The following is a 25686-nucleotide window of genomic DNA, read 5'->3' as shown; positions in this document are numbered from 1 at the left end:
CCCACCCCCACCGCCCCCCGGGGGGCATGACTAACATGGCGTTCCTGGCCGAGGCTGAGCTGAGCAGGGGGCTGGGGACCGCTCCACACGCTGAGCAGGGGAGGAGCAGGCTGGCCCAGGGGCACCGCTCCGACCTCGGGGGCGGCACAGACACGGGAGAAGGGGGGAGACACATGGGAAGCCGGGAGACGGGGCAAAGTGAGCCCCAAGTGGGGTGGGAGGGGAGGGCAGACGAGAGAGAGAGAGCTGGGTTAGGGTGGGTGAGGGGCTGCAGCTGAGCACTCCGGGTGCCCACCTTGCCTGCAACCTTGACGCACCAAGGCTGGGGAGTCCCAGTCACACCACCAAGCCCTGAGCCTCCGAGAGCACCCACAGCCCTCCCTCCCGGCACCATTTTCAGAAAGGCCGAGTCACAGAGACCCTCCCCTTACCCGGCCCTCTGCTTCTTGGATTTGTCAGAGATGCCATCACGTGCCATGAGCTTGTTGAAGACGATGATTCCGATGAGCATGTTCACCTGGGGGCCCAGTGGAGTGGAGTAGGAGAAGACAGGATCACCAGGTGCCCTCCTGGCAGGGAAAGCCCTGAGTGGGAGCTGGAGTGCAAGAAGGAAGGAGAGGGACAGACAGGACGCCCCTCTGGGGCCATGCCCCCCCCCCCCAGGGTACCCATAGGGGCACATACCAGGACAATGACAGCTGCAGGACCCACAAAGGCATAGAGCAGGCCGCCTTCCAGGGAGAGCCAGCAGCTGGGGTGGGGGGAGAAGAGGGGTATCAGACACCCAGCAGATTCCCTCCCCACCTTCAAACATCATTGCTCAGTTCCCCATGCCAGCATCACCAGTGGAGTGCAAGCCTCAGACAGAGTGAGGGTGACCGCTGGCTCTGGCTGAGCCTCAGTTTCCCCTCCAGCAAAGTCAAGCATATCAGGCCCACCACTGAGGGCTACCATGGGGATGAAACAAGGCTGGCCCCTAAACTAAATGGTTCTCAGATATTATCCAATCCCAGTACGTCCTTTTATAGTCAAGGAAACTGAGACTCAGACATGGGGGGTATTTTTCAGAAAGATCCACAACAGGTGAGGGCCAGGATTTTGGCCTGAGAAGGCCTGATGCCCAGTCTGGCTCCCTCACAGAACCCACACCACCCACCATGGGAGGCCCACGTACTAGTTGGATGTACCGTATCCTTTGGTTCGGGTAAAGCCGACAGACACGGCCACCACCAGGGCAGGCAGACCTGGGGGAGCAGGGGTGCCAGAGTGAGACAGCTGCTGGTCCTCAGGGCCCCCTCTTTCTCCCAGACTCCCGTCCCAGCTGACCCCTGTGCCCAGAGAGCTGGGCCAGGGCCAAAGCCGAGCCTCTCTTGCTGCCCCTGCCCACCAAGGCCCAGCAGCAGAGTCCAGCACTGGCCCTGCTCACCCCAGCCCAGGCAGAGGAAGCGCTTGCGAACGAGGCGGGTGCGCATCCGCCCAATGACAGCCAGGTAGGACTGCCAGGCCTCGGTAAGCACCCAGCAAAAGGAGGAGAGAAAGAAGAAGTGCAGGAAGGCAGCCGTCATGGTGCATACGCCCTGCAGGGAGAGGGAACGGGAGGGAGTGGCCCTGAGCAGCCGCCAGGGCACGAGGCGCCGGGCTTCCCACGCCCGCTGCTGGGCGCTGCCACGGCCGCCCACCTGAGCCCCGCCCCCCACAGAGCCCTGCCAGGCACCCCCGCCTTCCTGCACCCACACGTAGCACGACACGGGCCTAGTGACACACACACACAGCACTCAGCACCCGGGGAGGCGGGTGGGCAGATCGCCCACGCACAGACGGGGCTGGCAGGGAGGGGGACAGACAGGAGCACCTGCCACGTCACAGCCGGGCGGGCCCCATGCCTGGCATGCACGGTGCTGGCACTGTGCAGAAAAGGCTGAGGGGGAACAGGGGATGGTCAACACAGGCAGGTGGCAAAAGCCTCACTCAGGCTCCCACACACCCGCAGACATGAGGAGGCCCAAGGCCCAAGGCCACCTGCCCAATGCTCGCCACCAGGCACTTGGCTCACGCACAGGTTCACTGATGTTCACAGACGTTCTTCCCTCGAGTATACCCTTCTCCAACGTGCTCACGTATGCTCACACACGCCAGTTCACACACACACCCTCACCCAACATGCAGCTCAGGTGTACCAGAAAACACACCCGTTAACACTTGTAGATGCTCCCTGCCCTTGCCCCTTCACCCTACTCTCACCCCAGGCAGCCCTGGGAGCCTGCACCTGCCTTGCTCAGCACCCGGGACTGGCCCACGAGGATCAGGATGTTGGATGCCAGGATGGACAGGCAGAAGTTCAGCAAGATGATGGAGCGTTCAGATTTTATGAACCTGCCGGGCACAGCAGGCAGAGACGGAGGCGCTGGCTGCCCCGTCTGACCTGGTGTGGCTGGAGCCTCCCGTCCCACCCTGCGGGAGGCAGGTGTCACACCTACCTCCAGAAGGCGGCATAGATGGCGAGCAGGGTGAGCAGCGCCATGCAGGACACTGCACAGCCTATCACGAGGGGTACCGAGGGGGAGCCCGCCAGCTCCAGGGTCTGGGGGAGAGAGGTGGAGGGCCAGATGGGTGGCTGGGAGAGGGCAGCGGCAGGATGCCCAATCCCCTAATCTAGCAAGACTTGCACACCTACACGGGGAAGGACACCACCTTCTCAGCAGTGTACTCACACATGCACAGGGCAGACCCAGTTACCTATATGGACACAGTTACCCTCAGTCACCTATACTCTTCCACACACAACCAGACATGCACGTGTGCGCGCACACACACACACAGGCACTCAGCCACTGCCACACATCCCCATATGTGACATCATTGTGAGCACCATTCCAGGGGTACAGACATCTGTATTTGATCCCACAAGGGCACCTGCAGATGCACATTGGAGATCAACCATGCGCCTGCCAACACTGTCACCAATGGCCACTGGCAGCCCAGGGACCACCCACCCTTGCCAGCCCAAGCACCTTCTTCCTACTCACCAAGTCCTTGGGCGGTTGGGCCAGCACAGCAAAGGTGGACAGGTGCTGGCACTGGCAGCGGGTGTGAGCTGCCTGGGTCTCCAGGGTCTGGCAGTTCTCGGTGTCCCAGTCCCCCGAGCTAGCATCTCTTGGGTGGGGAAGAGGTCAAGTGAGCCCCAGCCCAGCTACATGGCCCCACCCCCATGCTGGCCACTGCCCGAGGACAGGTGAAATCCACGAAGGCCACATCTAAGAGGCAACAGCAGGGAGTGCCAAGATGTGCTCTCAACCCCTTAGGCCAAAGATGGCACCAAGGAACCCTCTTGCCTTCCGGGCAGGAGACCTCTTTCAGCTGGGTCCCAGGGCTGCACCCTTCCTCACCCAGAGCTGCCACCCAACTCACGCTCTAGAGTAGTCCCAGCTGGCACAATGGGGATCTGTGGTACCCTGGGGAGCAGAAGACATGAGTGCAGTCTAGGGTGGGAAGCTCACCACCCCTGACCACCGCCCATACCATGGGAGCCATGCCAGCTCCCATGCAGGTCCAAGGTTCAGCCCACCACTGGGGACAGAGCCCCTCCCAACCAAGGAAGCCTCCACCTGCTCATGTTGGGGTACACCCAGGGTTTCTTTCTGGGTCTCCACTCACGTTGATGATGTAGGAGAGCTCCACTGTGATGAGGGGCTCAGCTGGAGGCTGGGTGGGGGGCCGCACAGTCACTGTCATCACCCGAGATGTGACGGCCAGAGGGGGCCTAAGGGACAGGTACTGAGGTCAGCTCCTGCCAGCAGGTGCCCAGACCCATCAGAATCCCTGAAGCTTTGTGGGATGGGAGCAGAGGCTACTAGGAGCCAAGGCCCAGGGGAAGGTCTAGCTCAGTGGGGCCCAGGATTTTGGGTAAAGTCTAGAGCTCAGCCCCACCCCTGGTTGCCAAGAAAGCCTTTGGGAGTGACAAGAATGACTTTGAGAAGCACCTATGTCCAGAGTCAGGCAAAGGGTTCCTGAAGGTATAGGAGGCTGCAGTTGCAGTGCATCTCTGCAGCCACAAAGGCTCAGTCTTCCTTGCTCTTACCTTGCCTCCCTGAACCCTCAGCAGCCCCCTCCACCTGTCCCAGGGACTCACCTGGGGGGTGGCAGGATGAGGCCAAGGGTGCGGTAGAGCACAGCACCGATCACAAAGTAGGGGGACTCATCTGGGTCCACTGGGAGGAGGCGCTGGTGTGAGTGGCCTGGGCCAGGGGGCACAGTTCCTGGGCTCCTCCCCCGGCCCGGGCTGCCTGCTGCCCCAGATGTGGCTGGCTTCCCTGGGGAGGAGAGGCTGAGCACCTCCTTGGGCAGGAAGAGGCGATCCTCTGAGTGCCGCACCCAGTCCTTCATGCCCCGGCGGCCCCGCATGGGGAATGTGATGTCGCTGGACACGGCCGAGACGGGCTCTCGCTGAATGCTGATCACTGCAGTGGGAGGAGGGGGGCAGGCCATACCAGAGACAGAAGGAGGGACAGAGACCCAGGGGCAGACGTGGGGGAAACACACACCAGGACAGGTAGATACAGACATCAAGGCACAAAGACAGAGAAACAGACAACACAGATGAAGGGGAGGAAGAAATGTGGAGAGAAAGAGACAAATATGGGGTTACATGGGGGAAAGACAGGCCCAGAAAGGACAAGGGAGAAACACAGGAAGTGCCCCACAGAAGCCATCCTCCCCCACGGTGTCTGGGTTCCATCACATCCAGCACCCTCTCCCCACCATCTTCCTTGTACCCAGATTGTCGGTGACAATCAGAGAGCTCTGGAAGGCCTTGAGAGCATCGCCCACCAAGTGAATGAAGTCCTCCACGACACGGAGCAGGTGCACAGAGCCAGGGGACACCTGGAGACAGAGAGCGTGTAAGGGTCCAAGGCAGGGGGTGGAGTCATGGAAGGAGAAGCCAGAAGCTGTGCCCACACCTGCTGAGCATCATCCCATTTCTCCTTGTTCTCTGCGTCCACCATGAAGCTCACCACCTGGAAGAAGCGCTGGGGAGAGAGCAGTGAGTGTCAGGGTGTCCTAGCCCCAGGGAACAGGGGGCTTCCCCACTACAGCCACAACTGCCACCCCCAGCAGACCCTGCCATAGGGGCCTGGCCTCCCCCTTCAGTTTGGGACTTCTCCGTCCTCTGCCCTCCTTCCTCCTGGCAGCATAGGGTGGTACCTGCACATCATCTGCTGAGGGCACATAGGTGGCCCTCTTAAAGGTGTCAGTAACATTTCTCAGAATGTCCACGGAGAAAAGTAGGTCCCCGCTGTAGTAGGTGCGCCGGGCCAGTAGTTCCTGCAGGCTGCGCACCACCTGCGACATGCCCTCACCTGCCAGCATACGCTGTCCCTTGGCCAGGTGCTCCCTAAGCTGCAGGTGATATGGGGGACACTGTCACTGAAGTGTCAGGAGCTGGGACCAAACCCAGGCCCATCCCACTCCAGTCCACCCACTGCTTGCATCCACAGGGAGAGAGAGGAGGAAAGGGTCAGAGATGCTCAAAGGGGCTCACAGGGAGACAGAGCTTAAGAAAGGGACTCATAAAGAGAGAGAGAATCCCAAAGGATACTTTAAACAAGACAGAAATAGAAACACCCAGAGAAAAAAGGTACTCAGATGTATATACAAAAGATGATAAGCACAGTATGGGAACAGGGTACCTCCCCATTCCAAAGGGGTCATGCACATTCTGGAGTGTAATGAGCTAGCGCTCTTGCGCTCGCTCTCGCACGCTCTCTCTCTCATCTCTTGACACAAACTCTAAATGCAAACACACAACAAATACCCAATTTCAGTCAAACAAACATGTACACCCATTCACTGACACCACTCTCACCCCATGACAGGCCCTGGACTGGACACTGGGGACACAAAAATAAATTCAACTTTGTCCCTGCCTTCCAGGAGGCTCTGGGCTAGCAGCACAAACCGACACCTGGATGAGCACCTAGTGACTGAGGAGCTCAGGGGGCTGCAGGAGCACAGAGGTAGGCACCAGGGATAAAAGAAGACACTTGAGAATCAGGCCTTGAGGTATGAGTAGGAGTTTGCCAGACAAGGAGAGGCACAGCCAGGCAGAAGTGAGCATAGTGTATGCCAAGGTGCGTGGGAATGAGTGAGAATCAAGCTCCTTCCACCCCCTACCAGAGTCTGAGACAGATTCTGTGGTGCCCTAGCCCAGCAGGGCACACTCACTGACAGATATAGGTAGCGGTACTCATGGGAGATGCAGCGGGCAAAGCTGGGCAGTCCCCAGTACGCCACGCCCTGGGCACTGAGAAGACAACGGCGGCTGGCAGACCCTGCAAGGCGACAGGACAGAGGGCTGGGTGTGGAGGCTGAGCTCTCACCCACGTCCCTCCACACCTCGGAGAGGCTGGGAGTCCAGAAGGGGGCAACAAGAATGGCAGGAGTGGGGGTCTGCAGGGAGTCACCCACCCCTTACCTGAAGCGTTCGGGGGGCACTTGTTGTAGATGATTTCTCCAGCAGCTGCCTTCTTCCATGTCATCAGCATCACATACTCATCCCTGCACATCTCATGGAAGGCTGTGGTGCAAGGGGAGGCGCTCAGCCAGGCCCACAAGGCCTCCAGCCCCCCGGGGTCACACAGGCAGTACCTGGACACCTCTTCTCACTGCAGGGCTTCACCTCCTCTCCTGTGCCCTCACAGGGGTAGCCCTGTGCACCCGTGGCCTGGCACATGCGGAAGCGGCGCTGCCAGCCCGTATCACATGTCTTAGAGCACAGGCTCCACGCATTCCATGGCCCCCACTTGCCATCAGTGGCTGTGGAAGAGGGGGGCATGAGTGGCCCCAGGTGCCCCCAGGGCTGGGGCTGCCACCTGCCACCCTTGTGCCAAGCACTCACCCGGGCACTCGAGGTTGCTGCACTCTCGGGTATCGGTGAGGGCACCCGTGCATGTGGCCCAGGCTGGGCCTGCCACGCTGCACTTCCGGCTACGCTGCTGGGTCCCGTTGGCACAGGACGTGGAGCATGGGCCCCAGGGACCCCATTCTAGCCACTGGCCTTCCACTGCATGGGGAGACACAAGCAGGGTTTGCTGTTGAGCAGGATGTGTGAGGGCTGGAGGGGGAAGGGCACCACAGGGAGACCCAGAGCCTGCTAGGCACTCTGATTGGATCCAGGCCGGACCCGCTGGAGTGGCGGGGGTGGGGGAGGGGGCAGGGAGGTTTGGAGGGAGGCTGGAGTGAGCAGGTGGTGGCTGGGCCTCATGCTGCCTGTCTGCCACAGCTCTAGGATCACAGGACACCTAACCTCTCAGCACCAGGCACGAGCTCGCTTGTAGCTAAGGGGCTGCTGGACACCTTCTGATCTTTGCCTGCACTTCAGCGTGGCTTTGTGTCCTATCACAGTCCACATGACCATGGACACCAAATTGCTATTAGCAGCCCAGGGCTTAGAGGAAGAGTAGCTTCCTTTCAATGGATCTAAGTGCCGATCTAAGTCAGGGCTGGGGGTCCCCTCCCACATGGAATATTTCTCTAGTCTCCCCATGCTTGGCCAAAGTTTCTGGGGCCCCCAGGGACAAGGTACTGGACCTGACTGCCTCCCCAGGTCTCCCGACCCCCACCCGGCTGGGCAGCGCCCACACGGGCACTACTGACCCGGGCAGGCAGCCATACTGCAGAGCTTAGTCTGCAGCTCTGGACCCTCGCAGGCCTTGCCGCCGTGCTGGGGGGGCACGCAGGTCCGCATCCGGCTCCGGGACCCCCGCCCGCAGCTGCGGGGGCACAGGCTCCAGGCCCCCCACTCCTCCCACACGCCGTGCACTGCAAGGAAGCACGTGGCCGGTGGCCGGTGGCTGGGCAGCACCTTGGCCCCGCCCACTGCCATCGCCCGCCCATCCACCCACCAATCAGGAGCTCCGCAGCTCTGCGGCCGCTCCTTATTGGCTCTGCCCTGGGTTCTGTTGCCAGGGAGCACCCTCAGGGCCCCAGGACGTCCCCCTTTGAGGGGATGTGGAAGACACAGGCGTCTGGTCCCAACTCACACAGGACAGCCCCTGTAGATACCCGAACAAGGAGACTAGGACCAGCCTAGGGGTCCTCCTCTCCTGGAGGCTCAGGAAAACCCAAGAAAGGACCCGAGTCCACCCCACTCCACCCCTACCCACCTCCCCACCCCTAGACCCAGAACCTCAATGCAACACAACAGGCCTGGGGCACAAGAAGCGCCCCTCCCAGCCCCAAGCGCATGGACACACAAATAAACATGAACCTCTACACAGACACCGACACACTGAGCTCACACACCGAGCTCACACATTGGGACAGAGCTTTGCCCCAGCCTTTTGCAAGCTCCTGCCACACCCCCACGTAGGCCCTACTCTAACTCCACAGCATCAGCTGGCATGGCCTAGGCTCTGCTTCACCCCCTCAGGGAGCAAGGAGCAGGAATGGCTGAAGCTGCCCTGCCCCACGGCTCACCAGCTGTCCCAGGCAGGCACATGCATTTCCTCAACAACTACATGCTCAACTGAGGAAGGCTTAAGGGTCCAGGGAAGGCTCCCAGAGGAAAGGGGACCCCAAGGAAAGAGGGAATAGTCAGGGAAATGGCATTTATCTTAGATCTTGAATGGCAGGCTGAATTTGAATAGCCAAGATGGGGAAGGAAGAATGAGACAAGAGTAAGCCAGTGTGGGGAAGTTGGGACAGCACGGGAGATGCTGGTGTGGTCACAGCACCGGAAATACAGAGGGCGATGAGGGTCCTTGGCTACCAGGACACAGGCATCAGGGGAATGACGTGCCCAGGACTGAGCCCAGTGGTGTGGGCCCTGGTCTGATCCATCTACGTCCCCAGTGCCCTGCATTGGGCTCGCATGTTGTGGGGGACAGCCAATTTTTTGCATGAAAGAAGGAGCCAGCCAACCATTTTGGAAGATTAATCTGCCTGAGTCCCAGGCAGGACCTAACCTTGCAGGCAGACAGGGTGGGGAGCAGGACGGGCATACCTGGGCAGGTGGCTGAATTGTTGCAGGGCCGGGTCTCCCGCAGGGGCCCGCTGCACAGGGTCCCATAGGGGGAGGACACACAGGAGCGGGTCCGCACCTGCAGACCCTGCCCACACGTCAGGGAACACACGCTCCACGGGGACCACTCCTCAGCCGCCGGGTCGCCTACGAGAGAGGGACAGCGTCGGCGGCAGGGGGCACCTCCCAAGCACTCAGTCTCATGGGGGTGGGGGAATACCAGCAGGGTGGGGACAGGAATCAGAGGGACCCTCCTACCCTGACCCCAAGTGACAGGCTCTTCAGGAGGCAACCCAGCCCTGCCCACAGGCCTCATGTGGTAGAGACGCGACTGAGCTCCAGGACATAGACAGACGGGCACACGCCAAGCACACATGCCACCAGACACCACACAGTCGGGCCCCCGCCACAGAGGAAGGGAGGCGGGCCCGAGTTACCTGTCTGTGCCATGTATAGCCCAGGCTCATCTGCAGACCTCGGCCACTGGGTTTTCACCTTCGGTTCCTCTTCCGGCTCCTCACCTGGAACACGGAGGTGGTGGCAGGGGCTCAGCCAGAGCCAGCTCGGTCCTGCCACAGTGGCACAGAGAGGGCAACCTTGGTTGCCCTCAGCCTGAGGGCCTGGAACCGACAGCAGGTGATGCTGAGAAAGCATCGCATCCTGCTCCCTGCCCCCCACCCCACCATTTTACAGATAAGGAAACTGAGGCTCAGAAGGCTACATAGGACTTGCCTGTGGCCTCACAAGCATCTTCTCTACCTCTTGCCTCAGCTAGATGGGGAGAGACCGGAGCAGAGTGGCCGCTCATATTAATGTGCTCTGGGAGGCTTCTGTGCCAAGTGTGGCCCACACCCATCTCCTTGAATCCTCTCACTAGGAAGGAGGACCCATCATCTCTGTTTAGAGACGAGGAAACTGAAGGCCAGAGAGGGGAAGTGACTTGTCCAAGAGCACACAGCACAATTTCTTCACAGGACTGACTCCTAGGGGCTAACAAAACAGCCAAGCTGGGCAGCTACAACCCCTGCCCCAAGCCTATCGCTGGGATACAATTCACGCAGGATCAAGGGTGAGTCCTGGGCCCAGATTCTGCTCCGCAAGCGGCACTGAACTTGGCCTGGAGGCACAAGTCAGAATGCTGCTCCTCTGAGACCCAAGGGGCCTAGGATAGACAGGTGCCTACATCCAGCAGACCTTCCTCCCATTGCGCGAGGTCAGGGGGTAGCAGGTGCTCCAGAAGGTTGGGCTACCTCAACCCTGGCCTCATTGGGCTCTCAGCTGCCCTGATGTATGTACCTGCTCTGGGCCTTGGAACCTCCCCCACCCCCAGCCCTGGAGGCTTCCATTCTCCAAAGCCTGCCCCTCCTGAACAGACATGTGCTCATCCAGGCCCTCTCCCTCCACAGGGCAGTGAGTGTGAGTGGCAGACATGAGTGCAGAGGGGAAAGGCCCAGTCGGTGCAGAGGCTGCCGGGCAGGTGGAACTAGAACGGCATTTGAGGACAGGGATCAGTCTATGCTGTCCCCACACTAGAAGAAGGCACTCCTCTCCCCTACCTCCAGGCCCTTTCCTATTTCTGAAAGCCGGGGCAGCACAGGATAGGCGCCCTGAGTTTGAAGGGACCCACTAGGGCTGTTCTCCTCCTGCCCCCTGCTGCCCAGTCTGGGCTCTGCATCTAAGGGGACCCTTCCTGACCAAGCATGAAGAGTGGCCACCCCAAGCAAACCCGCTGCCTGGGGCTCTGAACTGCCACTCAGTTCAGAGTGGGGCCTTTCCCTCCACTTCAGCCACCGGCCCCAGGGCCTGATCCACATCGTCCCTGAAACGTTTCTGTCTCTGAAGGCTGGACCAACAGGACAGCTTTGGGGAAGGGCCATCCTGGACCTCAACTGGGGCATGGACATTGACCAGCTGTGTGGTCTTGGACACATCTCTTTGCCTCTTTGACCCAACTTTATCCTCTGAACAACAATACTTATAATATCCCCTGCCTCAAGGACTAATTCAGGGACCCCCGTCAGGAGGCCGTGATGCTCTCAGTACTGTGTGTCTGTGTGTGAATGCTCAGGAGACAGTAACTATCTGGTTTATTTTTATCACCTCCCCTCTGCTCACAGACTCCACCCCTTCCACTCCCCTACATGCCACCCTTCGGCCCCTGAGCCTCCTCCCTTTGAAGAGCATCCGCGACCCCTCCTACCACCACTTGGATTCTGCCCCTATTGGGGCCACAGAAGGGGTGCCTGTGCCAGCCTGCCAGCTCCTCCATCCCCTCCTCCAGCCCTTCCGCCCCGCCTGCTCAGCCATCCCCAGCCCTAGAGCCTTGTGACAAGCCACCCTCTCCACGCCCACCCCCAGGCTGCTGAAGAAATCGATGGCTGTGCCAACTGGCACCACAGCAGATTCAGGGGCTCCACATCCGCTGGGCACCCAGGGCTTCTCGGCGGCCCTTCTTGGCTCCGTTCTGCCCTCAGTCCCCCCCGCAGCCACACTGGACCCCTGTCCTCCCTCCTCAAGCCGGTCTCCACCCATGCTCTCTCAACAATGACCTTGGCACGGGAGCCCCTGACTTCCTGCCCTACCTGTCTCACCCCAGCTTCCCTGCAGCCCTTCCCCCGGCCGAGGCCAGCCCCATGGCCAGACCTGTCTCCTATGCTTCCCGCCCTCTTGGGGGCTCCCTCTATTACCCCTCTCTCAGCAGCAACTTGGCAGCATTCTCTCCTTGAGACGGCCCAGGAAGGGACCCAGGCTCCTCCACTCTCGGGAAAACCTCCTCTGACCCTCTGCCATCTCCTCCTCCAGTGAGGGGTCCACAGCCAGCACTCTGGTTTCTCACCTGATGCTCACTTCCTGGCTCAAATGTCACCTCCCATGGTAATCCACTGCAGTCTGGCTGCTGCCCACATCTTTCTGCTGAAACTGTTCTGGGCAAAGTCTTCAACACCCTCCTTGCTGCTACATCCTATAGACACTTTGCAGGCCCTCTTGCTCGACCCCTCAGCAGCATTTAGTCCTGTTGACACTTCTGCCTTGAAACACTCTCCTCCCTGACTCTCCTGGTCCCCTGCCTCTCTGTCTGCTTTCTTCCTGTCTCCTTCACTGGTCTATTTTCCCACTGCTTTTCCCATCAGGCACCCATGCTTGGTTCTGTTTTCACTGCATGTACACCCCCAAGGCTTAATGAACCCCCTCTGATCCAAGACTCCCAAGTCATGATGCCCAGCCCCTGCCCCTTCTGTGCCCCACTCCTGTATACTCTCCTGCCCCGTGAACAGCTCTCCTGACGATCTAACTTAGCACGTCCAAAACAGGATCATCATCTCTTCTCAAACCTCTACCTGTTTATGCTCCACCTCCTCTGCCTGGAAAACTCCTACTTGACCTTCAAAACTCATCATGAATGACCTCTCACCTCACATTGTCCTTGCCAGACAGAGTTGGCTGCCCCCTCCTCTACATGCCCTTTCATCACAGATGGTTCCATCTTCTGGCTGTCTGAAATACCCCTCACTCCCCACCATGAGCCCTCTGAGGGAAGGCTATATGTGAGTCATCTCCCTGACCCCAGTGAATGCCAGCACAGAACTCAGCCCAGAGAAATATCAATAAACACCAGAAAACACATTACTCCTAGCTTTCCCCCTCACCGGAGGTCACTGGAAATGGTCATTTGTAATCTTGACTCCCCCTGCAAGGTATCAGCTCCACCCAGCAGCACCAACCACACAGATTTGATATGCCAGCCTGCACCGATGGCTCAAAGACAGGGCTCCCGGGCCCTCAAGCCTGATGCCTGCCCATCTCCACACAAACACTCTGCAGATGCAGATCCAGCTGAGCGGCCTCTCTCCCAGCCTGTTTCAGCGAATTGCCTGTCACCATGTCTGGGTGCACCCATCCCCCAGCCTGGCAGCCAGTCAGCCCACCAAACGGACATGGGAGAGCCCAGCCTGAACTGCTTGCGTGGACCACCCTGCTTCCTGTAGTCCCCATGTCCTCTTCTAACCACTCACTGACCATCTGCTGGCCAGTCCCACATATAACCAGAGCAGAGCAGGGGGTGGTGGTTTCCAGAATCCATCCTATTTGAAAATCAGAACATGTCCCAGGTACAGCTTTTGGGCCCTTCTCCCAGCCTCTGGAGCTGGGCCAGAGAGGGGAAGGAACAAACTCAAGGCCACACAGCCAGGCCCTACACTGACTGTCCTCCCCTCTCCCTGCCGCCCCACCTCCCTCAGAGCAGATTAGTTCCAATTATTTCCCACACATAAGAAAGCCAGTGCTCCCTGAAGGGGGAAGAATACAGAGAAGACCAGAGGTATCATTTACCGAAACAAACATTTGCTCAGCACACACCATGTGCAGGCCCCAGAAGCTCTGAGCCCAAAACACGGCAAACTGGGGAGGAAGCTGATCCAAGCAGGGTCCAAGAAGACAAGGAGGGGCCCCGGAAAGGGGTGTGAGCACCCCAAGAATTCCTGAGTGTGCAGCGCAGTGAGCTCAGCAGGCTTGTAAAACCAGGGGCTCTGATGCCTGAGCCCCATGATCCACTGGGTTCCCATCAGGCTACCTGTCATAGGCAGACCTGCTGCCTGGACACACCAGCCACACCAACCACTCAACATTGTCACTGTCTTGTTTTGTACGGTAACATTTACTAAACAACCCCTAGGTGCCAGTCAGTGTGCCCTCTACATCACCTCGTTTCACCCTCATCAGGACCAGTTTCCTCCATTTTGCCAATGAGGAAGGAGGCGACAAGGTCTCACACTGGCAAAATCCGAGCCCAGGCTTGCCTGACTCTGCAGGCCACGCTCTTTCCACTGACCAGTACTGGCTCTGACAAAATGCAACTCAACATGGACCTCCTTGGAGACACCTTTCCTAAACCCCACAGGGCCCTGAGTCACTCCCTCACCCTGCCAAAGCCCCTTGCCCTTGCCTCCGTTGCCCTGTTGTCACAGCACTGCAACTGTTCCTCTGCACATCTGCTGCACTGCCCCTCCACAAGAACCTGATTCTCCTCTGTAGCCTCCAAAGTGATCCTCTGAGATCCCAGCTCCAGCCACACGACTCCCCGGCGGAGGAATCTTCAGTGGTCCCCATGGCTATAGCTGCAGTGTAAACCTCTGAGGCCAGCTTGCTCTGGGCCCTGCTGACCTGTCCAATCCTGATTTCCTCAACCTACTGGGCAGCCAAGTACACTGCAAGGCCATGTGAACCATTAGGTAGGGTGCAGATTCTAGAGCCAGACACGTGTGGGTTTGATTCCCAGCTCTGCTACCTGCTGCCATCTTGCTGTGTGCCTTGGGGCAAGTCACCTCATCTCTCTGAGCTTCAGATTCTTCAACTGAAAGTAAGGATGACATTTCCTACTACACAGGCTCATTGTGACAATTCAGTGTAACCAGAGATGTGGACTTCTGGGAGCACAATAAGTTCTTGTTGAAAAGGAGACATCCCTCCTTTTCATTATCCCTAACCACGCAAATTCCTTCCTTCCTCCATGCAGCTGCTAATGCTACTCCCTGCCCTTGGAATACTCTTCCCTTCATTTCAATTTGCCAAAATCTTCCACATGTCAGATGCCACCTCCTCCAGGAAGTCTTCCTACTCTGACAACATAGGGATTTGGGTATGCTGGCCCCCTTTTCTGTGGTCTGGTTCCCAGGCTACCTTCTGTTGCAGCTGGAAGTATCGGGCTCATTCCTCCTGTGGGCCCTGAGGGAGGGTCTCAACGTCCTGTACCCCTCTTCTATAGAGGGTCTAGATTCTGGGAAGACAGACATTCAGCAACATGGGCCAGATATTGCCTGGGCTTCCTCCACCCCACCCACGCAAGGTTCCCTCCTGCTTCACCCCTGGCACCGGCAGGCAGGGTGGGCACAGGTCCTTTGCCACACGCACAGGACTGTAGATACCTGCTATGCTATGCTCCACAGAGCCTCTCCCACATTCCACACAGGCCTGCCCCTCAGCCTACCATGATATGAATGTGTTAAAAATAACTACAATAATCGTCACTTCCATGAGGAGAGAGTGTTGTGAGTTACAAAGCAGTCCTCCCTTCCCCGGGCTCTCTGCCTCCTCTCTGAAGCTAGCCCCAGAGCCCTGCACAGGTGCCAACTGATCCCTTTGACATGTGGCTCTGGCTGGGTCCTCCTTGGCACCCTACCCCTAGCAGTGTGCTTCTGTACCCCACAGTGTATCAGAATCACAGGGGCGCAGTGGGGAGGGAGGCTTTTCTGAGAATTCCAAGCTCTACCCCTGAAGTGCAGAGCAGCTGAGTATCACCCCAGACCAGGTACCCAGCAGTCAGAATGCCAAGCCCTGTCCAATAACTCTTCCTCCCACCAGAGCTGGCTGTGTCCCCGCCACCTCCCCTATGTGGCCAGAAGCTTCTCAGGAGCAGGGACCGTGTCTAACTCAGCCTGCCTTCTGCGCGACATCCAGTTTCTTGCTGCTGCAAAGCCTTCGGCCAATAAGATGAGGCCCCAATGTCTTGGGTGGCAGTCAAAGTCCCGGTCCCATCTCCTTCCACGAGGGCCACCATCCAGAGCTCCAGTCTCCTTATAGCTCCTGCACTCAACATGTTTCACACCTCCACACCCTTGCACAGGCTGTTTCCTCTACCTCGAAAGCCCTTCCTCGTGCGGGTTTCCTCAAAGCATGGGGCGGAAAATGACTCGGGGCAGCTCACAAATGTACCATTAAATAACACCAGATCCTGGACAGGGGAAGCCAGGCTCTCCCCGGGTCTCTCTCTTCAGCAGAGTGACTATTTGCCAATTGGTGTGTGCCTCTTTTCCTGATGTAATTAATGGTACCCACCTCTTCTCCTTTATAACCTCAAAAATGCCCCAGTTTCGATGATAGATTATAGGGTCACTTTCATCCTTCCAACTGCACAAAAGATAAAGTCTCTGTGCAGTCCTAGACTTTAACACATCCCCAGCACATGCTAATATCTCTTCCTAACAAATGGAGAGGCAGGAAAAGCATCTAGGTAGGATTTAATAATGTCACTTTGTGTTCACTGCGGTTGTTTCTTTGGTTATCCTCTATTTCAGATAAGTGATACTCTAGTTATGAGCTGAAATTTTGCTTTAATATATTATATTTTAAAAGGGGATTTAATTTAAAGAGAAATTTCTTTTTTTTTTTTTTTGAGTTGGAGTCTCACTCTGTCGCCCAGACTGGAGTGCAGTGGCCGCTCCCGGCCACCGCAGCCTCGACCTGCTGGGCTCCGGCGATCCTTCCACCTCAGCTTTCCAAGTAGCTGGAACTACAGGAGTGTGCTACCACGCCCGGCTGATTTTTGATTTATTGTAGAGATGAGGTCTTGCCAAGTTGCCCAGGCGGGTCTCGAACCCGCGGGCTCAGGCAATCCACTCACCTCAGCCTCCCAAAGGCGCGGGATTACAGGCTGAGCCACCGAGCCCGGCTGAGAAATTTCAGAGGCTAGTGAATTCCGATTCATTCCTCAGAACCCAACTCTGAATCACCCTCTTCAGACCATCTTCCTCCACTTTGTGGCTTGATCCTTTACTCTTCCTTCTCCCCTGACGTCTGCCCATGCATGACTGTACCCATTACAACTAATGACAATGACCAGGCTGTTATTTATTAGAGATCGACTGTGTGCTAAGCACTTACCCACATCCTCATATTAAATCCTCCCCATTACTCTGTGGAATAGCTCTCAGTACGCCCATTTTACAGGTGATGAAATGGGGTGAAGTAACTTGTCTGCAGTCACACAGCTAGCCAGTGGTGTGGCCAGGCACTGAACCTGGACCAGACCACCGCTATATGCTAGTGGTCACTCTCCCCAGTGGTGGGCAGAAAGTGCGCCTCATTCACCTGTGATTTCATTCACTCAGAGCCAGCTGAAGGCCTGGCAAAAACTCCACTCCGGCAAAGACATGAAGATGTATGTGAGGGACCAGTTGGAACTCAGTCTCTGCTGAGACATCTGAGGACCACTGTGCCCCACTCCTCATCCCATGATAGAGCACACAGAGCTTCAACAGTACAGATCTGGGATGGAAGAACCTTCCAGGAAATGCCACTGCGAGTGCTAGGTCTTCCCCCACCCCGCCCTGAGAGAGACCCTGCCTCCTCATTGTCTGAGCCCCTGATCAGGCAGGGAGGGCCCCTACTTCCTGCCACCAGACCAGGCTGGCTGAAAGAGAACAGCCGGAGATGAGTGCTGAGAGTGAAAGGCCAACCTTAGGGCTGGGTTGGGCAGATCCGAGGCAGCTTCCTAGAAGGGACAAGGGCTTGAGCTGTGCTTAGAAGGATGGGGAAGTTCTAGATAACCAAGGTCAAAGGGCATTCCAGGGGAAGAACCTCAGTTGAAAAAGTAGGAGAGAGTTCAAGGGAAGGCTGAAAAGCAGGTGGCAGCTGGGTCCATCATGGGGCTTAAATGCCAGGCTGAGGAGTTTGGGCAGTGCTGGGGAGTCACTAGGGGCTGGATCGGGGAGTAACACACAGAGAACCGGGGGTCCTGAGGCCCCAAGAGGGACAGAACCTTACCCAAGTCACACAGCAGCAGTGGCAGAGTGGGGGGTTTGAACCCTTTCTTGCCGGAGACCCCAGGCTCACCTGGTGGCCACACCTCAAGGATGGAGCCTGACAACAGCAGCAGGCAGCCAAGGGTGGGACAGTGCCCCTGAGGGGAGACAGGGAGTGTGGCCAGGGAGAGGGGGTGCACAAGGGGGCTCTTTCTCCCAAGCGTCACTGGGCACAGCCATCCTCATTGGCCAGTGCCTCCTCAGGACTGGAGGGTCAGTGGGTAGAAACTGCAGGCAGGCACTGGCCCTTGGGAACTGGGCTCTGCGGCTGGCACTACCTCTGCGACCCATCTTCCAGCCCCAGCCTCAGCCAGCCTCCGTGCCAGTCCTCCGCCGAGCTCCTTCCTGCCTGCCTTCTCTTTCTTCCTTTCCCCCCACTTAACAGATTGCGGCAGCAAGATGGCACAAATGTATGGCTCAACTCACCAAAAATAACAAGAGATCTATCAAAGGCAGTTTGCGTGAAATTAACAGGCGCCTGTACCCTCTTGTCAAACGCACTCGGCTCTGAGGCGAGGCGGCCCGGGCACTCCGCCCGGTCACTGTCCACCAGCTCCCAGGCCTCTCGTGCTTCCGGTACCAACCCAAGCCCACCCTGCGTGGCCTTGCTGCTGAATCTACTCAAGGATGTCCCAGAGAAGGTGAACATGGCTCCCCTGCCCTAGTGCCCAGAGACAAGGGTCTCACACTTCCTTTTAACCATCATCCCCATGAATCTTGCTCTCAATCTGGCAGCTCCAAGTGCCAGCCCATTCTCCTGCAGCCCAGTGGGGAGGAGACGAGGGGAGAAATGGAGGAGGCCAAAGGCTTGGCAAAGGTGGTGTTGCCACCAGGCACAGACGGTGCCACGGATCCTCAGACACGCCCTGACACATGGAACAAACTGAATCATGTACCCACTGCTTCTCACACCAGGAAAGTTGGGCAGGAGGGAGGAGGTGGCAGAGCGGAAGAGCCTCCTGCCTGCAAAGGGAGGGGAAGGGGCTGTGCCAGCCCTGCTCTGGGCACCAGCATGCTATGTGAGCCCGCTTATGGTGGCTGATGCCACAGCATCCCATGCCAACTCCTCCAGGGACTCTCCCTACAGAGCAACCCCACAGAGACATGCCAAGTAGGACAAGGGGCAAGAGCAGAGGTCAGGCTTGGGAACAGCTGGGAGCCCCAGCGCAGGGCTCCCTGCTCAAAAAGATACCTGGCCTCATGCCCAGGAATAATCAGACATCCAATCTCCACCCATCTCTAGTCCCAGAGGCCCCTGCCTTCCCCACTGCCGGCCCTCTATGACCCCCCAAGACACCCCAGCTACCGACCAACTCCTGCTTCCGGCTTCAGCCAAGCCCAGCTGGCTGCTCCTGGCTCTGTGCTCCACATGGCAGCCTGCCCAGATGGTGCCCGCCCATGAGGGCAGAGTCTTGCTCCGTCCACTGCCGACCACTGGGCCGTTGGACCACAGGGAAAGCCAGACAAAAGAACCCACCCACAGCTGAGCACGATGAGGGAGACCCCCACAGAGTGACAGGTAGTGGTGACCAGGCAGGAAGAGCCATAAACCTCCTGATATACGCCTGGCCTTCTCCGCCGATGTTCGACAAAGAAGCGAAATTCAATTTCTTCCTGCAGGCACTAAATTCCAGGCCAGCCTCCAGGACCCGTAACCTGCCCACGGCCTGGCTGTCACTCGGACGGCTTCATCGACCGCCTTAGAGGCCAAGCTAACCTGGAAGAGAGGCCACAGCAAGGCCATGGAGCACTTGCCATGGATGGGCATGAGGCCAGATATCTCATGGGGGAAGCCAAGAAGGACCCCCCAAGGCACTGGGAGAGCGTACTGTCATGATAGCTACTCCCCAATTAATTCAGTGATATCTCCCTATTTTACAAAGAAACTGCTGCCTCCCCCTCAAATAAAGGGATCCACTCAAGGTACCAGTCAAAGGCAGTGTCCAACTCCAGGTTCTAGCCTACAAAGCAGGGATGGGGACAGGCCATCCTTCTCCAGTACTCCTAGCAGCCATCACATGAGATTCCCTGCCTCCTTGGAAATACTCTCAGTGAAATCCAGATTCCCCTTCCAACCTCCATCCCTGCATCCTTGATCCTTGTGAGGAAAGGCCAGCGCCTGTTATTCCAAACAGGGAAACTGAGGCCCACAGAGGGGAGGGGTCTCCCTGCCAATTTTGGAGCTGGGACCAGACCCCAGGCCTGCCTCCTTCCCACCCCCATGTTGTAAGCCCCTGTTCCCTGCTAGGTCCCCCAGCCCATCCCTGTTTAGCAGGCACACAGGATCCAGCTGAGGCACTTGGGGCCTTGAAGCTGCAGGAAGCAGGGTCTGCAGAAGGCGGCCGTGGCTGAGGGAGCTGGGGTGGGAGCGGGAGCAGGCAGGACTCAAGGGCTCGCAGAGCTTTTGCCCAGTCAGCAGGAAGCTCTAGCAGCTGGCGGCCTCAGTCCCAGAAGACATGGGCCCGGAGGGGGGAGAGAGGGGACGCTGGGAGCTGAGCCAGCCCAGCCCTCCAAGGCAGCCTGGAAGCTCAGGCCCCTTCGTCCAGGCACACTCTTCCCCGCTTCCCTCTGCCCTGACCCTGGGGCCATGCCAAAAAACACTGACCTGTATGGACAGGAACATATCCCAGCCCCCTGCCTACTCCAGCCTCCAGGAAACTCGTCAACTTGCAGGGCCAGGGCCTGCCACTGTCACTCCCAGGTCTGGGCCTCTGTGCACGCTGCTGCCTCTGCCTGGAATGCCCTCAGCACTCTTTTGGCTCCTCTCACTCCCACTTGTCCTTCAGGCCTCTGTTTTCGCATCACTTCCTTCAGGAAGCCTCCTCTGGCTGCCCAATGAGGGGGTCCCCTCCCTGGGTTTACATATCACTCTGCATTATCTGATCTGTGCCCCCATTCATCTGCCCAGACTGCAAACTCTTTAAGAATGAGGTCGGTCTGACTCCAATCCATTTTACCGGTGACCCCAACATCTGGACAAGGCTGAGCACAGAGATGATAGTGGTGAACGACCACATGAATGGCCCAGGATCTGCCAGGAGGCACACCAGTGGACATCGTCAGCCCCCTAGCGACCCCACCACACCCAAGCCCTGCTCAGACTCACCATATCTCATCTCGGTTGTGAATAGATCATTGTTGCTCCCCGAGTGCAAATCGGCCTCAGCAGGTGGGGCTGGGCCCCCGGGCACCAGGGCATTGGACAAGGTGTGGGCAGCGGGAGGGCCTGGAGGTGTGGTGGTGGCGGGGCCAGACCCTGCCTCACCGGGGCAGCTGCAGCCTGGCTGGGCAAAGCCACAGGCCCTGCCGGCAGCGCGGCCACACTCCTCACTCCAGCGGCAGAGCACCCCGCAGGTGAACTGACTGGAGTTGTTGTTGTTGATGAGCAAGACCTCGACAAAGCGGAAGGCCAGGGCAGCGGGCGCCAGCAGACGTGGGGCCTCCGAGGGCTCAGCCGACAGGCACAGCTGCACGAAGTTCTTGTCGAAGTGCAGGAAGGTAAAGGGGCCTGAGCCGCCACACAGCTCCAGCCCAGCTGCCGCCTCCGCCTCCTCCTCCTCTGGCCGCCCCACCGCCGACTCCGCCTGGGCCCCCGCCTCCTCAGGGCTGGGCCGCAGGCAGGTAAAGTTGACCAGGTAGTGGTCCAGGGGCAGCAGTCGGGGGGCAAAGTGTGCGCACACCTGCTCCTGGCGGTTGAAGCGCAGGTAGAGGGAGTACTTGGTGGGGTCGGGATTCTCCAGGGTCCAGGAGCAGCCCGAGGCGATGGTCGGAAAGAGGTCCTGCAGCGAGAAGGCCCCGTAGAGCACGCCCGAGGCCAGGGCAGAGCAGGCACTGGGGGCGGGGTCGAAGGCGGCGGCCAGGCGCAGGGACAGAATCACAGACAGTAAGAGGGGACAGGCTGGGGTCATCCTATGTCCCTTGCCCTGTGGAGAGAGACAGTGGTCAGTAGGCCCCCATCACGACCAACATGGGCTCTGAACTTCCTACAGTTAATTGCAGGTGGACCTCATAGTGAAGACCGTGGTCTTTGAGGTCTCTCGGGTCCACCTGTGTGATCTGAAACAAGAGACTAGAATTGACCTCTCTGAACCTAAGTTTCCTTACCTGTAAAATGGACTGATGATAGTACCTATCTCACAAGATTCCTACCATAAAGTAAGTGAAGGAAAGGGCTCAGGAAAGTGCCTGGAAACTTGTAAGACCTTAAGAAACATTCGTGGTTGTCGTTACTGTTATCCTCTGGTTCCTCAGAGTCAGCCCATGAACCACAAGCATACTGGCCCACCATTCAGATCCAGCCCCACCCCCACCACCCAAACTGTATTCTGCATAACTGTTGCTCTCAGTCCCAGTGTCGTGATCAGCTGTGAGGTGTGTCACGCGTAATCCCACAGTAATTGTCAAAGTGGTAATGTTTGACTACGATTTGCTTTTCTATAAATCAGAGCAATTCAAGGTTATTCCTGGAACAATGTCATTCTCACTCGCTTGCTTTACTGAGTGGGAGAGAAAGGGGTGGAGTTACAGCCAGTGGGCCAGGACTGCACACAACCGAGCCATGCCCACAGGAGGGCACTGCCGGTGTGGACATCATGCATATCACTGCTGTGGATTTTCTGACTGGAACAAGGGGGTGAGGCACCAAGCTAGGGAACACTGGGCTTTAGCTCCAGCCCAGCCAGCCACCTATCAGCTGGGAGACCCTCATGAGTCTCAGTTTCCTCATCTGTGGAATGGGTGCAGTAACTAACCCTCTTCCCCTCTGCCTCCATGGGATGATCCTCTAAGGACTGGCTCACGGTCTGATACCTCCAGTGAAGCCACCGGCCAATCGTGACCTCTATCCTAAACTGCTACCCTAGGAACTAGCTCATTCATCTCAGGAGTCTTCAAGTTCTTAAGAGTGGGGACAAGGGTTTGTTAATCACCTTTCCTCAAAGCACTGCACTTAGCTGAGCTCCCAGCAGGTGTGAATGTACTCCAGGTGTGGGAGGGCACCTAGGACCCAAGCCCCACCCTGCAAACAGGCAGAGTAGTCAGGCCAGAGCAGTCAGGTCAGAGTGGATAAGGGCTGGGCAGGGGAGAGCGACAGGTGTCCTCCCACCCAGCAAGCCAGGGATGTGCCACTGCCCACAGCCTGCCCAAGCCCCACCCCACTGTCCAGAAAACAGAGCCTAGTTCATGGTCTAGACCAGACCACTTCCTAATGCTTCCCCTGAAGGGATCCACACCACCCCCCTTCTCCATGCCACAGGATAGCTCACAGCACTGCATGGGCCCCTAGAGCCTGGTGGTCCACATTAGAGGGGAAAAGATGGGGCTTGGAGAAGGGAGACAACCTGCTCAAGATCACACCAAAGTGGCTCTGGGAACTGAATCACACACATAGGAATTCACAGGTGTGGCCAGATGTTCCCAAGACACAGCTGCTCCCTAGAGACAGATTTCCCCTTGGCTGTTCGTGAGTCTAACAGTAGGAGGTGGGGGGTGGAAATTAGAGCCCCAGCATTCCCATCCCTATGCAGCATCCAGCCCCCTCCTCACTGCTCCAGATCCCACACCCCCACATGCTACACCTCTGAGCCAGGTCCAAGCAAGCACCTGCCCCTCCCAGCCACATAGGGGGTGCGGGGAAGGTGGCAGAGGCAAGCCTAAGGCAGTCCTATCCACTGGGGAGGAGCCACCCCACCCTCTCCTAAAGACCCTCAAGGAGTTATTCAGCAGAAGCCAGAACAGGCTGTGTTTCTCTCCCACCCACCTAGCCCCCCGCAAAGCTGAAAAAAATATTCAGACCCCTGACCTTTCCCACCCCACATTATGCCTGTCCCAAACTGTTCAACCCGCCCAGCCTGCTGCAGCATTAGCAAAGCCAATGGCTGATGATGAGTGACATCCAATCCCCCCACTGCCCCCAATTATTTTTAAGCAGGCTGCAAAATTCAGGCCATGGCTGCGGCTCAGCAGAGGGGGGGCTGGGGGCTCATTATAACTGGCCTCCCCTCCCCCACATAGCGCATCATGAGGAACCTCCCCTCACACACACCAACACATGTGCACTTGAACATCCTTGTGCCCTGAGGACACACACCAAAACATGTGTGCAGACCTATGTATAAACAGGCATTCCCAGGTGTTCTGCATGTGAACAGATAGATACGCACAGACAGGTGAAAATCTCAGATGCATGCTGTCACATGCATTCAGGGGTGTGCACATACATGGGCATAGAGTCTGACACTTGTACACATGCGCAGAGAGGCACATGTATCCTCAAGTGGGAACACAGGTGTTTGACCCTCTGAAGCTCAGCACATGACAGCTAAGTGTCAGATGGGATCTGCCCTGCTACTCCTTCCTTTGTATCTCTGAAGCTGGGGGTTCAGACCCCCAGCCCTGCCTCCTGGGCCTCTGCTATTCCCTATTCCACAGCCCCAACCCATCAAGATGCACAAGGTCCACGTCGTCCAGAGTTATAACCTGGCTTCTCCAGAACTGAGCCGCTTTTAAACCCTACCCAATCCTCCTCCTCCCCTCAGTCTCCTCCTGACACCTTCACACTCATTCTGGGACTTCACCCTGGGTATGTATGACCCTCATTGTGCCTGCTGCGACATAACACCTTTTAGGGTCCCCTTTTTTTAAAATCACCTCCCGCCACTCAAAACAAGGCAAAGACCCAATTCCAAGCTGGGTCACAGAGAGCCATTGATTCGTATTAAAGACCTTCCTGCATGTGTGTGGCCAGGCCTGTCCTCCTGGGAAACCTGAGTCACCTATGCCTCCCTGAGGGAAGCTAGAGGGAAGGGATCCTTGCCTCAGAGGCAGCCCAAGTGGTTCTTAGCCTTGATGAAACTTCTGAGCCTCAGTTTCCCTCTCTGTGGAATGAAGACCATGATCCCTGCCCTCAGGATTGCATACATCTTCCTATCAGCCTCCTGACAAGTTCCCAGCACAGAGCCTGGCCACAGCCCCAATAACCCTCCCTCTTCTCAGGACCTCATAAAGGATCCCTTCTGGCCTACTGACATCGAGGGCACTGCCTCTGGGAAGCCTCTTTGGGCTGAACAATAAGATGGCCTTGCCACCTCCAAACACAGTAAGACCAAAAACCTACCCATGCACAAGAGCTAGAGAGAAGAGGTACAGAGGTCAGCTCTGAGGAAGAACTTCCTGGGTCAAAGGACGCTGATGGAGAGGAGAATCAAAAGGCCTTAGGAACCTCCCAGGGCTGAGACACCGAGTAGCTGGCTGGAGTAATCTGTCTCAGGGACCCTCTTCTCCAGCTGAGGGCTCCCTTCATTATATGACCTGACACCCAGCAAACCCAAGAATCCACTCTCAAGTCCCCTTCCTCTCAAATCCCAAAGGCCTCCTCATCTTCCCTTCACCAATAAAGGAATCCAAGGTTTTGTAGCAGCTGGAAGGGCCAAGACAAGACTGGGGGGGCGGTGTGTAGAGCAGTGGGGGAGGAGCACAGGTCTCAGGATCTCCGGGATCGACTCCCAGGGGCAGGGCAAGCTGTGAACCTGGACACTGGGCAGGGGGCCGGGAGCCCCTGCCGCGGGCGGGGGAGGGGCGGGGAGGAGGAGGGGCACGAGACGCGCACATCCGTCGCGTTTATCCACCTGGCAGCTCCAATTCGCCAGCCTGTCACTCACCCTCCGCCTCCCCGGCGCTCGCTGCCGGGTCCAGCCCAGGCCGCCACGCAGGCAGGGACCCCCACTTGGAGCCCCCAGGCCCCCTGCCGAGACACCGACCTGGAGGCAGGTTCCTCAGGGACCCACCCCCGCCAGGACCTCTGGCACCCAGGGGGGCGCACATCCTCCATCCAGCCTCCGGAGCGAGGGGACTGGACCGAGGGGAGGGAGCGACCTCATCCGTGCAGCCCTTCCCCCTACTCCCCCAGTCTGCCAGGGTGGGTCGCCCTGTGCCACTCTCGGGGGTCTCTCTGTCAGGGGAAGGAGGCTCCGGATGCCTCCCGCATGGCACAAGGAGGAAAAGGCGGGCAGAACCGAGAGGGGGGATGAGGGGTGGCCCCCAGCCCCCGGGGGCGGGGCCACGCGGGCGGCGGGGGGGGGGGGGGGGGGGGAG

At 58.0% G+C, this 25686-nt stretch overlaps 1 protein-coding gene across 11 annotated transcripts in view; it reads right to left on the bottom strand.

Annotated features, from left to right (window-relative positions):
* Positions 1-21956, bottom strand: part of ADGRB2 (adhesion G protein-coupled receptor B2) — a 29878-nt gene extending 7922 nt beyond the window's left edge. For 2 of the 11 annotated variants that reach the window (XM_008066761.2, XM_008066762.2), the window contains exons 1-23: positions 21906-21926; positions 20702-21518; positions 9457-9540; positions 9002-9166; positions 7654-7818; positions 6896-7060; positions 6646-6813; positions 6473-6574; positions 6223-6329; positions 5203-5397; positions 4959-5027; positions 4773-4881; positions 4130-4457; positions 3655-3760; positions 3409-3452; positions 3027-3153; positions 2478-2581; positions 2271-2373; positions 1427-1577; positions 1175-1244; positions 685-751; positions 432-517; positions 36-134 (exon numbers count right to left, since the gene is read on the bottom strand). In XM_008066761.2, coding sequence (XP_008064952.2) covers positions 36-134; positions 432-517; positions 685-751; positions 1175-1244; positions 1427-1577; positions 2271-2373; positions 2478-2581; positions 3027-3153; positions 3409-3452; positions 3655-3760; positions 4130-4457; positions 4773-4881; positions 4959-5027; positions 5203-5397; positions 6223-6329; positions 6473-6574; positions 6646-6813; positions 6896-7060; positions 7654-7818; positions 9002-9166; positions 9457-9540; positions 20702-21518; positions 21906-21926 — 3452 coding nt within the window. Of the gene's footprint in view, positions 1-35; positions 135-431; positions 518-684; positions 752-1174; positions 1245-1426; positions 1578-2270; positions 2374-2477; positions 2582-3026; positions 3154-3408; positions 3453-3654; positions 3761-4129; positions 4458-4772; positions 4882-4958; positions 5028-5202; positions 5398-6222; positions 6330-6472; positions 6575-6645; positions 6814-6895; positions 7061-7653; positions 7819-9001; positions 9167-9456; positions 9541-20701; positions 21519-21905 lie in introns of those variants that run through there. The other 9 variants (XM_008066768.1, XM_008066769.2, XM_008066765.2 and 6 more) reach the window with 8 other exon arrangements.
* Between the last annotated feature and the right edge of the window lie 3730 nt (positions 21957-25686).

The sequence above is a fragment of the Carlito syrichta genome, unplaced genomic scaffold, assembly GCF_000164805.1.
Source record: "Carlito syrichta isolate Samal-C Ts95f unplaced genomic scaffold, Tarsius_syrichta-2.0.1 Scaffold309100, whole genome shotgun sequence".
Lineage (NCBI taxonomy): Eukaryota > Metazoa > Chordata > Mammalia > Primates > Tarsiidae > Carlito > Carlito syrichta.
This window is presented reverse-complemented; position numbering and strand designations above follow the sequence as displayed.